Source organism: Oncorhynchus gorbuscha, unplaced genomic scaffold, assembly GCF_021184085.1.
Source record: "Oncorhynchus gorbuscha isolate QuinsamMale2020 ecotype Even-year unplaced genomic scaffold, OgorEven_v1.0 Un_scaffold_7209, whole genome shotgun sequence".
Classification (NCBI taxonomy): domain Eukaryota; kingdom Metazoa; phylum Chordata; class Actinopteri; order Salmoniformes; family Salmonidae; genus Oncorhynchus; species Oncorhynchus gorbuscha.
Genome location: NW_025750645.1, coordinates 1 through 15,605, shown reverse-complemented (window position 1 = coordinate 15,605; position 15,605 = coordinate 1). Strand labels below are relative to the sequence as shown.

At 44.6% G+C, this 15,605-nt stretch overlaps 1 protein-coding gene across 1 annotated transcript; it reads right to left on the bottom strand.

Moving 5' to 3' along the window:
* Positions 1 to 688: 688 nt before the first annotated feature.
* LOC124029665 (zinc finger protein OZF-like) lies at positions 689 to 11,046 on the bottom strand. The gene is made up of 2 exons (XM_046341300.1): positions 10,801 to 11,046; positions 689 to 2,376 (listed from the first exon to the last, which is right to left on the bottom strand). The coding sequence occupies exons 1-2, from the start codon at positions 10,901 to 10,903 to the stop codon at positions 881 to 883; spliced, it is 1,599 nt and encodes a 532-aa protein (XP_046197256.1). The 5' UTR covers positions 10,904 to 11,046; the 3' UTR covers positions 689 to 880.
* Between the last annotated feature and the right edge of the window lie 4,559 nt (positions 11,047 to 15,605).

Sequence of the window (15,605 nt, the reverse complement as noted above, 5' to 3'; positions counted from 1 at the left end):
AGAAAACTGATCATCACACCATCTCTATCTGATACATGTTGTCTACTAGCTCATTCCCACAGAAAACTGATCATCACACCATCTCTATCTGATACATGTTGTCTACTAGCTCATTCCCACAGAAAACTGATCATCACACCATCTCTATCTGATACATGTTGTCTACTAGCTCATTCCCACAGAAAACTGATCATCACACCATCTCTATCTGATACATGTTGTCTACTAGCTCATTCCCACAGAAAACTGATCATCACACCATCTCTATCTGATACATGTTGTCTACTAGCTCATTCCCACAGAAAACTGATCATCACACCATCTCTATCTGATACATGTTGTCTACTAGCTCATTCCCACAGAAAACTGATCATCACACCATCTCTATCTGATACATGTTGCCTACTAGCTCATTCCCACAGAAAACTGATCATCACACCATCTCTATCTGATACATGTTGTCTACTAGCTCATTCCCACAGAAAACTGATCATCACACCATCTCTATCTGATACATGTTGCCTACTAGCTCATTCCCACAGAAAACTGATCATCACACCATCTCTATCTGATACATGTTGTCTACTAGCTCATTCCCACAGAAAACTGATCATCACACCATCTCTATCTGATACATGTTGTCTACTAGCTCATTCCCACAGAAAACTGATCATCACACCATCTCTATCTGATACATGTTGTCTACTAGCTCATTCCCACAGAAAACTGATCATCACACCATCTCTATCTGATACATGTTGTGTCTACTAACTCATTCCCACAGAAAACTGATCATCACACCATCTCTATCTGACACATGTTATATCTACTAACTTATTCCCACAGAGTACCACACAGTCAACAACCAGACTTCCCACAGTCAGAGCAGAAGTGAGACTTTGTCTATTTGTATTCGCTGGTGACATTTTAACTTTTCCAATTGGGAGAAACTCGTTCCATTGTCAGAGCAGAAGTAAGGCTTCTCTTCTGTGTGTGTTCTCTGATGAACTGTTACCTCAGTTGATGTTTTGAAGCACTTACCACAGTCAGAGCAGGAGAATGGCTTCGCTATGTGTATTAGTTGGTGACTTTTTAACTTATCCAATCTGGAGAAACTTTTCCCGCAGTCAGAGCAGGAGTAAGGCTTCTCTCCAGTGTGCACTCTCTGATGAATTGTCAGAGCTTGTGACGTTGTGAATCTCTTCCCACAGTCAGAGCAGAAGTAAGGTTTCACTCCTGTGTGTGTCCTCTGATGAACTTTTACCTCAGTTGATGTTTTAAAACATTTGCCACAGTCAGAGCAGGAGAATGGCTTCTCTCTATGTATTAGTTGGTGACTTTTTAACTTATCCAATCGGGAAAAACTTTTCCCACAGTCAGAGCAGGAGTAAGGCTTCTCTCCAGTGTGCACTCTCTGATGAATTGTCAAAGCTTGTGATGTTGTGAATCTCTTTCCACAGTCAGAGCAGAAGTAAGGCTTCACGCCTGTGTGTGTTCTCTGATGAACTTTTACCTCAGTTGATGTTTTGAAGCATTTACCACAGTCAGAGCAGAAGTAAGGCTTCTCTCCTGTGTGTGTTCTCTGATGAACTGTTACATCAGACGTTGTGGCGAAGCATCTTCCACAGTCAGAGCAAGAGTATGGCTTCTCTCCTGTATGCACACGTTCATGTACTTTTAAGGTATCCATTCGGGAGAAACTCTTTCCACAGGCATAGCAGAAGTAAGGCTTCTCTCCTGTGTGTGTTCTCTGATGAACTTTTACCTCAGTTGATGTTTTGAAGCATTTACCACAGTCAGAGCAGAAGTAAGGCTTCTCTCCTGTGTGTGTTCTCTGATGAACTGTTAGATCAGATGTTGTGGTGAAGCATTTTCCACAGTCAGAGCAAGAGTATGGTTTCTCTCCTGTGTGTACACGTTCGTGTACTTTTAAGGTATCCAATCGGGAGAAACTCTTTCCACAGGCAGAGCAGAAGTAAGGCTTCTCTCCTGTGTGTGTTCTCTGGTGAACTTTTACCTCGGTTGATGTTTTGAAGCATTTGCCACAGTCAGAGCAAGAGAATGGCTTCTCTCTGTGTATTAGTTGGTGACTTTTTAACTTATCCAATCTGGAGAAACTTTTCCCACAGTCAGAGCAGGAGTAAGCCTCCTCTCCAGTGTGCACTTTCTGATGAATTGTCAGAGCTTGTGATGTTGCGAATCTCTTCCCACAGTCAGTACAGGAATACGGATTCTCTCCTGTGTTTATTTTTATGTGTATTTTTAGCTTTGATAGAAATGGGAAAATCTCACAATGTGGGAGGTGGTGAGACCTCTTAGGTCTGTGATCTTCCTGCTGTTGCTCTCTGGATGTAGAGAATGTCTCAACATGGTCTCCTGTGTGAACAACATCAGAAGAACCAGTCAGTGAGATATACATATGACTTCATATACAGTGTGTTCAGATAGTATTCACATCCCTTGACCTTTTCTACATTGTGTTTCAGCCTGAATTTAAAATGGATTCAATTGAGATTGTATCATTGGCCTACACACAATACCACACATACAAGGGCATGGATACATGACGAGATATTGGATATCGTTGTACCAACATGAATTCTACTACGACTATTTACCATCTGAATATGAAAACCACATCTGTAGATTCTAAACCACCAGTTGGCCAGAAAGTGTTATATATGGGAGGCCTGTAAAAAGTGTTTCGTCCTTATACCATATGAGCCAGTGGAATACCCCCATAACGCCAGTGGAGTACCCCATAACGCCAGTATAGTACCCCATAACGCCAGTATAGTACCCCATAACGCCAGTGGAGTACCCCATAACGCCAGTGGAGTACCCCATAACGCCAGTGGAGTACCCCATAACGCCAGTGGAGTACCCCATAACGCCAGTGGAGTACCACATAATGGAGTACCCCAAAAACCAGAAAAATAATGCCAGTGGAGTACCCCATAACGCCAGTGGAGTACCCCATAACGCCAGTGGAGTACCCCATAACGCCAGTAAAGACTTAAATGTAAATGTAAACATAACGCCAGTGGAGTACCACATATGGATGGAGTATCAATAACGCCAGTCAGTACCCCATAACGCCAGTGGAGTACCCCATAACTCAGTATGCCGGGGAGGATAACGCCAGTTTTCCCCATGACGCCAATGGAGACTTTAACGCCAGTATAGACATAACGCCAGGATGGACCCCAACGCCAGTGGAGTACCCCATAACGCCAGTGGAGTACAGAGTAAAGCTATTCAAAACATGCATCCTGTTTCATTAAGGCACTAAACACCCCAACGCCAGTATAGTACCCCATAACGCCAGTGGAGTACCCCATAACGCCAGTGCAGTACCCCATAACGCCAGTGGCAAAAGTAATCAACTTAAACGCCAGTGAGTACCCCAAAGTGTTATGTTTGGAGCAAACCAACATAACAAGTACCCTATCACCATGGTGTAGCTGCATAACACCAGTGGGTATGCTTGTCACGGCAAGGACTTCGATTTTTGCCAGTTGATAAAGAATAAATGGAATAGAACTAAGCACTGGCAAACCCCTAGAGTAAAACTGGCCAGTCTGCTTTCCAACAAACACTGAGTACTCCACAAATTCACCTTTCAGAAGGACAATAACCTAAAACAAGGCCAAATGCCACTGGAGTAAATAACACTAGTATAGTTCCATAACAGTGAGTACCCCCTAACACCAGTATAGTACCCCATAACACCAGTGGAATAATAACGCCAGTGGAGTACCCCATAACGCCAACGCCAGTGGAGTACCCCATAACACCAGTAAGTACCCCATAACACCAGTATGTTTACCAAATAACGCCAGTGGAATACCCCATAACGCCAGGTGGAAGCTCTTATGCCAGTATAGTACAGAAAAACTCACAGCTGTAATAACACCAATAGTTACTTCTTCACCAGTATTTACCCATGAATACAGTGGAGTTAACCACATAATGAGGAAACAAAAACATATCACAAAATAACAGAGTTATATCCCTTAAACAGCATGGTTAAATATTAATTACACTATGGATGGTGTTCAATACAACCCAGTCACTACAAAGATAAGGCGTCCTTCCTAACTCAGTTTTGACGGGGAGGATGGAAACTGCTCAGGGTTTTCACCATGAGGCCAATGGTGACTTTAAAACAGTTAGACTGAGGATGGATCAACAACATTGTAGTTACTCCACAATATTAACATCAATAACAGAGTGAAAAGAAGGAAAGCTCTACAGAGTAAAACTATTCCAAAACATGCATCCTGTTTGCATTAAGGCACTAAAGTAAAACTGCAAAAAAATGTGGCAAAAATAATTAACTTAAAATCGTGAATACAAAGTGTTATGTTTGGGGCAAATCCAACACAACACATCACGGAGTACCACTCCTCACGTGGAGGTGGCTGCATCATGTTATGGGTATGCTTGTCATCGGCAAGGACTTGGACGGTTTTTGTTAGTTGATAAAAAATAAATGGAATAGAACTAAGCACTGGCAAAATCCTAGAGGAAAACCTGATTCAGTCTGCTTTCCAACAGACACTGGGAAACAAATTCACCTTTCAGAAGGACAATAACCTAAGACACAAGGCCAAATACACACTGGAGTTGCTTACCAAGACATTGAATGTTCCAGAGTGGCCTAGTTACAGTTTTGACTTAAATCATCTTGAAAATCTATGGCAAGACATGAAAATGGCTGTCTAGCAATGATCAACAACCAACTTGACAGAGCTCGAAGACTCAGAATAAATGTGCAAATATTGTACAATCCAGGTGTGGAAAGCTCTTAAGAGATTTACACAGAAAAGCTGTAATCACTGCCAAGGGTGCTTCTTCAAAGTATTTACTCAGGGGTGTGAATACTGTCGTGGTTAATTTCTTTACTATCAAATGAGGAGAGAGAAACATATCACACAAGTCAGAGTTATACTTAAACAACATCTTTAAATCACTTATTAATAAAGGAGCAGGTTAACCTCTTGCTCCTACCTGACACGCAGGCATCCCCCATCTAGACATCTGGAAATGCAAATGCGCTACGCTAAATGCTAATAGTACTAGTTAAAACTCAAACTTCATTAAAATACACATGCAGGGTATTGAATTAAAGCTACACTGTTGTGAATCCAGGCAACAAGTCAGATTTTTAAAATGCTTTTGTGAAAGCATGAGAAGCTATTATCTGATAGCATGTAACACCCCAAAAGACCCGCAGGGGACGTAAACAATCTCTATAATTAGCATAGTCGTTGCTACACAAACCGCACAAATAAAATATAAAACATTCATTACCTTTGACCATCTTCTTTGTTGGCACTCCTAGATGTCCCATAATCACTATTGGGTCTTTTTTGATTAAATCGGTGTATATAGCCTAGATATCGATCTATGAAGACTGTGATAAACCAAAAAATAGCGTCTTATAACGTAAGCCATTTTTTTAAATAAAAAAGTCGACGATAAACTTTCACAAAACACTTTGAAATACTTTTGTAATGCAACTTTAGGTATTAGTAAATGTTAATAAGCGATCAAATTGATCAGAGGCGAAGTATATTCTTTAGCTGTCCGTCTGGAGAAATAATGTCCGGGTAAATCTCAGACCAGTATTTGGTCGGAGACCGGAAGAAATGCGCTGCCTTGCGTCTGTTTGACCAAGAAACAAATAGTAGGCAAATGACAAGCCATCTAGACATCATGTGGAAGCTGTAGGTACCAACCTCAGACCCATTAAATGTGGTTCACCTTTATCAATGGGTTCAAGTCAGTGTCATGGATATATATTTTTTTATTTTTCCTGCACTTTTCGAGAAACCAGTTCTGTTATAGTCACAGCCGTGATTTAACCTGGTTTTATAAAGACCTGAGTGTTTTCTATCCACACATACTAATCATATGCATATACTATATTCCTGGCATGAGCAGCAGGGCGCTGAAATGTTGCGCGATTTTTAACAGAATGTTCAAAAAAGTAGGGGGTAGGAGTAACAGGTTAATACAACGGACATATATGAAGTGAATTGATTGAGTTCTCTACGATAACGATGGCTGGTCATGGCTGGTCGACAAATTCACAAAAGTACAAAGTCCATCCTCTTTCCGTCTACATGACACATGACAGATGTATAGAATGGGTCACAAGGTTAAGATTAGTATGAAAGATACCTATAATACATAGCAGACAGCAGATGCTGTGTCAATAGTTTTCATTGTGTAGAGACCAGTGTCTGGCCCTACTGCAGCCATCTCTCCCTGGTCTGGTAGAGACCAGTGTCTGGCCCTACTGGAGCCATCTCTCCCTGGTCTGGTAGAGACCAGTGTCTGGCCCTACTGGAGCCATCTCTCCCTGGTCTGGTAGAGACCAGTGTCTGGCCCTACTGGAGCCATCTCTCCCTGGTCTGGTAGAGACCAGTGTCTGGCCCTACTGGAGCCATCTCTCCCTGGTCTGGTAGAGACCAGTGTCTGGCCCTACTGGAGCCATCTCTCCCTGGTCTGGTAGAGACCAGTGTCTGGCCCTACTGGAGCCATCTCTCCCTGGTCTGGTAGAGACCAGTGTCTGGCCCTACTGGAGCCATCTCTCCCTGGTCTGGTAGAGACCAGTGTCTGGCCCTACTGGAGCCATCTCTCCCTGGTCTGGTAGAGACCAGTGTCTGGCCCTACTGGAGCCATCTCTCCCTGGTCTGGTAGAGACCAGTGTCTGGCCCTACTGGAGCCATCTCTCCCTGGTCTGGTAGAGACCAGTGTCTGGCCCTACTGGAGCCATCTCTCCCTGGTCTGGTAGAGACCAGTGTCTGGCCCTACTGGAGCCATCTCTCCCTGGTCTGGTAGAGACCAGTGTCTGGCCCTACTGGAGCCATCTCTCCCTGGTCTGGTAGAGACCAGTGTCTGGCCCTACTGGAGCCATCTCTCCCTGGTCTGGTAGAGACCAGTGTCTGGCCCTACTGGAGCCATCTCTCCCTGGTCTGGTAGAGACCAGTGTCTGGCCCTACTGGAGCCATCTCTCCCTGGTCTGGTAGAGACCAGTGTCTGGCCCTACTGGAGCCATCTCTCCCTGGTCTGGTAGAGACCAGTGTCTGGCCCTACTGGAGCCATCTCTCCCTGGTATGGTAGAGACCAGTGTCTGGCCCTACTGGAGCCATCTCTCCCTGGTCTGGTAGAGACCAGTGTCTGGCCCTACTGGAGCCATCTCTCCCTGGTATGGTAGAGACCAGTGTCTGGCCCTACTGGAGCCATCTCTCCCTGGTCTGGTAGAGACCAGTGTCTGGCCCTACTGGAGCCATCTCTCCCTGGTATGGTAGAGACCAGTGTCTGGCCCTACTGGAGCCATCTCTCCCTGGTATGGTAGAGACCAGTGTCTGGCCCTACTGGAGCCATCTCTCCCTGGTATGGTAGAGACCAGTGTCTGGCCCTACTGCAGCCATCTCTCCCTGGTATGGTAGAGACCAGTGTCTGGCCCTACTGGAGCCATCTCTCCCTGGTATGGTAGAGACCAGTGTCTGGCCCTACTGGAGCCATCTCTCCCTGGTATGTTAGAGACCAGTGTCTGGCCCTACTGCAGCCATCTCTCCCTGGTACTGTATAGAACAGAAGCATTAACATGCTCTGGAATGTTCTTTAGGTTTTATCACCCAGAAAACATGGTAAATCTCCTGTCAGTGTCATCTCCCAAAGGCCCTTCCTCAGTAGAACAAACACACAATAGTTAAGAATACTCTGTTCTGTCAAATAAAACAAACATTTGATGCAATAAAAGTATAACATAACCTTGCAATCTTCCACCATAATACTTATGTAAATGAGATATTTCTGCATTGTTATTTTTTTTTACATTTGCAAACATTTCAAAAAACATGTTTTGCCTGTCATTATGGGGTAGTGTGTAGATGGCTCAATTTTTTATTTTATTTTAAAATTTAGGCTGTAACATAAAATGTGGAATAAGTCAAGGGGTATGAATACTTTCTGAAGGATCTATACTGTCCAATACAAAAGGGGAATACAACCATTCTAAAAGTGGACAAAAAGCTGATTGCAAAAAGAGTGAAAATTCAGACCCATATCATCCTCCACTCACTATCACAAGGGTTAGTAACTACACAGACTCATTTCATATCATCCTCTACTCACTATCACAAGGGTTAGTAACTACACAGACTCATTTCATATCATCCTCCACTCACTATCACAAGGGTTAGTAACTACACAGACTCATTTCATATCATCCTCCACTCACTATCACAAGGGTTAGTAACTACACAGACTCATTTCATATCATCCTCCACTCACTATCACAAGGGTTAGTAACTACACAGACTCATTTCATATCATCCTCCACTCACTATCACAAGGGTTAGACTCATTTCATATCATCCTCCACTCACTATCACAAGGGTTAGTAACTACACAGACTCATTTCATATCATCCTCCACTCACTATCACAAGGGTTAGTAACTACACAGACTCATTTCATATCATCCTCCACTCACTATCACAAGGGTTAGTAACTACACAGACTCATTTCATATCATCCTCCACTCACTATCACAAGGGTTAGTAACTACACAGACTCATTTCATATCATCCTCCACTCACTATCACAAGGGTTAGTAACTACACAGACTCATTTCATATCATCCTCCACTCACTATCACAAGGGTTAGTAACTACACAGACTCATTTCATATCATCCTCCACTCACTATCACAAGGGTTAGTAACTACACAGACTCATTTCATATCATCCTCCACTCACTATCACAAGGGTTAGTAACTACACAGACTCATTTCATATCATCCTCCACTCACTATCACAAGGGTTAGTAACTACACAGACTCATTTCATAGAACTTTAAAACACTGGCAGTTTGTCTACTCCACTTCTTTAGTCTACTCTCTGATCACTCCAGACAGACCAGCGAATAAAACAAATGCTGACAATACTGGTGGCAAACCACCAAACCATGCAAGTCTCAGTAGTAACATAACATCTACATTGGGGCAAAAAAGTATTTAGTCAGCCACCAATTGTGCAAGTTATCCCACTTAAAAGGATGAGAGGCCTGTAATTTTTATCATAGGTACACTTCAACTATGACAGACAAAAATATCACATTGTAGGATTTTTAATGAATTTATTTGCAAATTATGGTGGAAAATAAGTATTTGTTCAATAACAAAAGTGTATCTCAATACTTTGTTATATACCCTTTCTTGGCAATGACAGAGGTCAAACGTTTTCTGTAAGTCTTCACAAGGTTTTCACACACTGTTGCTGGTATTTTGGCCCATTCCTCCATGCAGATCTCCTCTAGAGCAGTGATGTTTTGGGACTGTTGCTGGGCAACATGGACTTTCAATTCCCTCCAAAGATTTTCTATGGGGTTGAGATCTGGAGACTGGCCAGGCCACTCCAGGACCTTGAAATGCTTCTTACGAAGCCACTCCTTCGTTGCCCGGGCGGTGTGTTTGGGATCATTGTCATGCTGAAAGACCCAGCCACGTTTCATCTTCAATGCCCTTGCTGATGGAAGGAGGTTTTCACTCAAAATCTAACGATACATGGCCCCATTCATTCTTTCCTTTACACGGATCAGTCGTCCTGGTCCCTTTGCAGAAAAACAGCCCCAAAGCATGATGTTTCCACCCCCATGCTTCACAGTAGGTATGGTGTTCTTTGGATGCAACTCAGCATTCTTTGTCCTCCAAACACGACAAGTTGAGTTTTTACCAAAAAGTTATATTTTGCTTTCATCTGACCATATGACATTCTCCCAATCTTCTTCTGGATCATCCAAATGCTCTCTAGCAAACTTCAGACGGGCCTGGACATGTACTGGCTTAAGCAGGGGGACACGTCTGGCACTGCAGAATTTGAGTCCCTGGCGGCGTAGTGTGTTACTGATGGTAGGCTTTGTTACTTTGGTCCCAGCTCTCTGCAGGACATTCACTAGGTCCCCTCGTGTGGTTCTGGGATTTTTGCTCACCCATCTTGTGATCATTTTGACCCCACGTGGTGAAATCTTGCGTGGAGACCCAGATCGAGGGAGATTATCAGTGGTCTTGTATGTCTTCCATTTCCTAATAATTGCTCCCACAGTTGATTTCTTCAAACCAAGCTGCTTACCTATTGCAGACTCAGTCTTCCCAGCCTGGTGCAGGTCTACAATTTTGTTTCTGGTGTCCTTTGACAGCCCTTTGGTCTTGGCCATAGTGGAGTTTGGAGTGTGACTGTTTGAGGTTGCGGACAGGTGTCTTTTATACTGTTCAAACAGGTGCCGTTAATACAGGTAACGAGTGGAGGACAGAGGAGCCTCTTAAAGAAGAAGTTACAGGTCTGTGAGAGCCAGAAATCTTGCTTGTTTGTAGGTGACCAAATACTTATTTTCCACCATAATTTGCAAATAAATTCATTAAAAATCCTACAATGTGATTTTCTGGATTTTTTTTTTCTCATTTTGTCTGTCATAGTTGAAGTGTACCTATGATGAAAATTACAGGCCTCATCTTTTTAAGTGGGAGAACTTGCACAATTGGTGGCTGACTAAATACTTCTTTGCCCCACTGTACCTTCTCATTGAAACAGTTCATCATTAAACAGTTCAACAGCAACTTTTCATACACAGTGGAGAAGTTGGAATGAAAAACACGTTTTGTACAGTCTGGTGTTCATCAGGGATGTGATGTAACAATGACAGAATTCACAATAGCAATAGACTGGGTCATAACTAACGGAGGTATAACCTATGAGGGGAACTTATAGATAGAACCTGCTCTTACCACGATTAACAGATGTCCCAATCTTCTCCTCCTCTTCTTCATCTTTAATGTTGACATTCAGCTCCAGTGTTTGACTGCAGTCTTCCAGCTTCACTGATGCCATCTCTGGATCCTGCAGTGCAAACTGGGCTCCACTGTCACAATCAGGACCCAGTGACTGTAGGTTTGGACTCCGTGTGGAAGGAGAGAGGCAGGCTGGGATTGTCCTCACTGTTGATGTTTCTGGCCTCAGACTTGACCTGAGTCGACCTGTGGTAATAAAGAGACACGGACAAAAGTTATTGTCTTTAAGTTCTGGCACTTCCTTTATTCTCTTAAAAAAATACAAAAATAAAAACAATTGTTCAATGATCTAATTTCAATAGACCGGGTAGTTAAACATTGACCACAAAAAATTAATTCACATTAGACGAGGGCACACTTTAAACACGTTAAAAAAACTTGAGCTTAAAATAAATTTAAAAGTGCAACTGACAGCGTTTGAACTACCTTTCAGACATGAAAGTGACAGACAGACAATCATAATATCAGTAAAAAAATCTAAAATTCCCAGTTTCTGCTACAAAACCAACTTCATAAGAGGTTTGTCTCAACATTTCATGACGTACACTAAGGCATTGTTGGTAGAATAGATGGATGCAGTTCAATGCATAATTCATATAATTTACCAATACATTTATTATTAAGAGAGACCCACAGACCCCCACCCAGAGAGGCCCACAGACCCCCACCCAGAGAGGCCCACAGACTCCCACCCAGAGAGGCCCACAGACTCCCACCCAGAGAGGCCCACAGACTCCCACCCAGAGAGGCCCACAGACTCCCACCCAGAGAGGCCCACAGACCCCACCCAGAGAGGCCCACAGACCCCCACCCAGAGAGGCCCACAGACCCCCACCCAGAGAGGCCCACAGACCCCCACCCAGAGAGGCCCACAGACCCCCACCCAGAGAGGCCCACAGACCCCCACCCAGAGAGGCCCACAGACCCCCACCCAGAGAGGCCCACAGACCCCCACCCAGAGAGGCCCACAGACCCCCACCCAGAGAGGCCCACAGACCCCCACCCAGAGAGGCCCACAGACCCCCACCCAGAGAGGCCCACAGACCCCCACCCAGAGAGGCCCACAGACCCCACCCAGAGAGGCCCACAGAACCCCACCCAGAGAGGCCCACAGACCCCCACCCAGAGAGGCCCACAGACCCCCACCCAGAGAGGCCCACAGACCCCCACCCAGAGAGGCCCACAGACCCCCACCCAGAGAGGCCCACAGACCCCACCCAGAGAGGCCCACAGACCCCCACCCAGAGAGGCCCACAGACCCCCACCCAGAGAGGCCCACAGACCCCCACCCAGAGAGGCCCACAGACCCCCACCCAGAGAGGCCCACAGACCCCCACCCAAAGAGGCCCACAGACCCCCACCCAGAGAGGCCCACAGACCCCCACCCAGAGAGGCCCACAGACCCCCACCCAGAGGCCCACAGACCCCCACCCAGAGAGGCCCACAGACCCCCACCCAGAGAGGCCCACAGACCCACAGACCCCCACCCAGAGAGGCCCACAGACCCCCACCCAGAGAGGCCCACAGACTCCCACCCAGAGAGGCCCACAGACTCCCACCCAGAGAGGCCCAAACAAATTACGGACTCCTCTTTAAATCTGCGTATTCCTTCAAAGCTCAGTTGTCCTGAGTCTGCACAACTCTCCCAGGACCTAGGATCAAGAGAGACGCTCAAGTGTTTTAGTACTATATCTCTTGACACAATGATGAAAATAATCATGGCCTCTAAACCTTCAAGCTGCATACTGGACCCTATTCCAACTAAACTACTGAAAGAGCTGCTTCCTGTGCTTGGCCCTCCTATGTTGAACATAATAAACGGCTCTCTATCCACCGGATGTGTATCAAACTCACTAAAAGTGGCAGTAATAAAGCCTCTCTTGAAAAAGCCAAACCTTGACCCAGAAAATATTTAAAACCCATCAGCCTATATCGAATCTTCCATTCCTCTCAAAAATTTTAGAAAAGGCTGTTGCGCATCAACTTACTGCCTTCCTGAAGACAAAAAAATGTATACGAAATGCTTCAGTCTGGTTTTAGACCCCATCATAGCACTGAGACGGCACTTGTGAAGGTGGTAAATGACATTTTAATGGCATCGGACTGAGGCTCTGCATCTGTCCTCGTGCTCCTAGACCTTAGTGCTGCTTTTGATACCATCGATCACCACATTCTTTTGGAGAGATTGGAAACCCAAATTCATCTACACGGACAAATTCTGGCCTGGTTTAGATCTTATCTGTCGGAAAGATATCAGTTTGTCTCTGTGAAAGTTTGTCCTCTGACAAATCAACTGTAAATGTCGGTGTTCCTCAAGGTTCCGTTTTAGGACCACTATTGTTTTCACTATATATTTTACCTCTTGGGGATGTTATTCGAAAACGTAATCTTAACTATCACTGCTATGCGGATGACACACAGCTGTACATTTCAATGAAACATGGTGAAGCCCCAAAATTGCCCTTGCTAGAAGCATGTGTTTCAGACATAAGGAAGTGGATGGCTTCAAACTTTCTACTTTTAAACTCGGACAAAACAGAGATGCTTGTTCTAGGTCCCAAGAAACAAAGAGATCTTCTGTTGAATCTGACAATGTGAAGGACCTCGACGTTACTCTGGACCCTGATCTCTCTTTTGAAGAACATATCAAGACCATTTCAAGGACAGCTTTTTTCCATCTACGTAACATTGCAAAAATCCATGCTTTTGTCACTTCTAGGTTAGACTACTGCAATGCTCTACTTTCCGGCTACCCGGATAAAGCACTAAATAAACTTCAGTTGGTGCTAAATACGGCTGCTAGAATCCTGACTAGAACCAAAACATTTGATCATATTACTCCAGTGCTAGCCTCTCTACACTGGCTTCCTGTCAAAGCAAGGGCTGATTTCAAGGTTTTACTGCTAACCTACAAAGCATTACATGGGCTTTCTCCTACCTATCTCTCTGATTTGGTCCTGCCGTACATACCTACACGTACGCTACGGTCACAAGATGCAGGCCTCCTAATTGTCCCTAGAATTTCTAAGCAAACAGCTGGAGGCAGGGCTTTCTCCTATAGAGCTCCATTTTTATGGAACAGTCTGCCTACCCATGTCAGAGACGCAAACTCGGTCCAAACCTTTAAGTCTTTACTGAAGACTTGTCTCTTCAGTGGGTCATATGATTGAGTGTAGTCTGGCCCAGGAGTGGGAAGGTGAACGGAAAGGCTCTGGAGCAACGAACCGCCCTTGCTGTCTCTGCCTGGCCGGTTCCCCTCTTTCCACTGGGATTCTCTGCCTCTAACCCTATTACAGGGGCTGAGTCACTGGCTTACTGGGACTCTCTCATGCTGTCCCTGGAAGGGGTGCGTCACCTAAGTGGGTTGGTTCACTGATGTGGTCATCCTGTCTGGGTTGGCGCCCCCCCCCCTTGGGTTGTGCCATGGCGGAGATCTTTGTGGGCTATACTCAGCCTTGTCTCAGGATGGTAAGTTGGTGGTCGAAGATATCCCTCTAGTGGTGTGGGGGCTGTGCTTTGGCAAAGTGGGTGGAGTTATATCCTTCCTGTTTGGCCCTGTCCGGGGGGTGTCCTCGGATGGGGCCACAGTGTCTCCTGACCCCTCCTGTCTCAGCCTCCAGTATTTATGCTGCAGTAGTTTGTGTCGGGGGGCTAGGGTCAGTTTGTTATATCTGGAGTACTTCTCCTGTCCTATTCGGTGTCCTGTGTGAATCTAAGTGTGCGTTCTCTAATCCTCTCCTTCTCTCTTTCTTTCTCTCGGAGGACCTGAGCCCTAGGACCATGCCCCAGGACTACCTGACATGATTTCTCCTTGCTGTCCCCAGTCCACCTGACCGTGCTGCTGCTCCAGTTTCAACTGTTCTGCCTCATTATTATTTGACCATGCTGGTCATTTATGAACATTTGAAAATCTTGGCCATGTTCTGTTATAATCTCCACCCGGCACAGCCAGAAGAGGACTGGCCACCCCACATAGCCTGGTTCCTCTCTAGGTTTCTTCCTAGGTTTTTCCTAGCCACCGTGCTTCAACACCTGCATTGCTTGCTGTTTGGGGTTTTAGACTGGGTTTCTGTACAGCACTTTGAGATATCAGCTGATGTACGAAGGGCTATATAAATACATTTGATTTGATTTGATTAATTGCGGCAGTAGTAGATTTAATTCAAGACGATGTTTTGAGAGTGGGATATGACTCGCTCACCTTGCAGACGTGCGAGGGGTTAATAGGGCCATAGAGGAAATCGCTAACAATAGTTTCATTGGCCAGGATAAAACTAAGAAACATAGCGAAAAAACATTTGTAATTCTAAATAGTTTATTTTTGATTTAACAGTTCCCTGAGGTACTGCTCTTTGGGGTACTTATACAGTGGTACTGTGTTCAGGCTGCATATAGAAAAGGGAAATATATGTTAATAAGGGCTGACAGTAACCGCAAATGGACTGTGAAAGATGTATTGCTAACTCTTCCTAGAGGTCGCCAGTAGAATAATATGGACTCATGTTGAAAATGTTTTTTTTTAAGCAGTAACATTATATGTTATGCTTTTTGACTTGGTATGAAGGAAAGGTTAATGTCATAATTCATCATATAGTCAATGTTTGTCTAATTTACTGAAACAGAAGTGTAATGAATTTAACTGTGTTTTTGTTTTTGTTGAGCTTATCATGGAAGCTGAAGTCAGATCGTGTCTCAATGAATGATAGAAATCATTTGACAATGGACCGTGTGTGTCAACCTCA

What these genes read in the sequence shown, in the direction of transcription:
- LOC124029665 (XM_046341300.1), bottom strand. Translation starts at nt 10,903, where the DNA reads ATGGCATCAGTGAAGCTGGAAGACTGCAGTCAAACACTGGAGCTGAAT. An exon ending in TGGGACATCTGTTAATCGTG is followed by an intron (nt 2,377 to 10,800) that starts GTAAGAGCAGGT and finishes TTGTTCACACAG; the next exon opens with GAGACCATGTTGAGACATTC.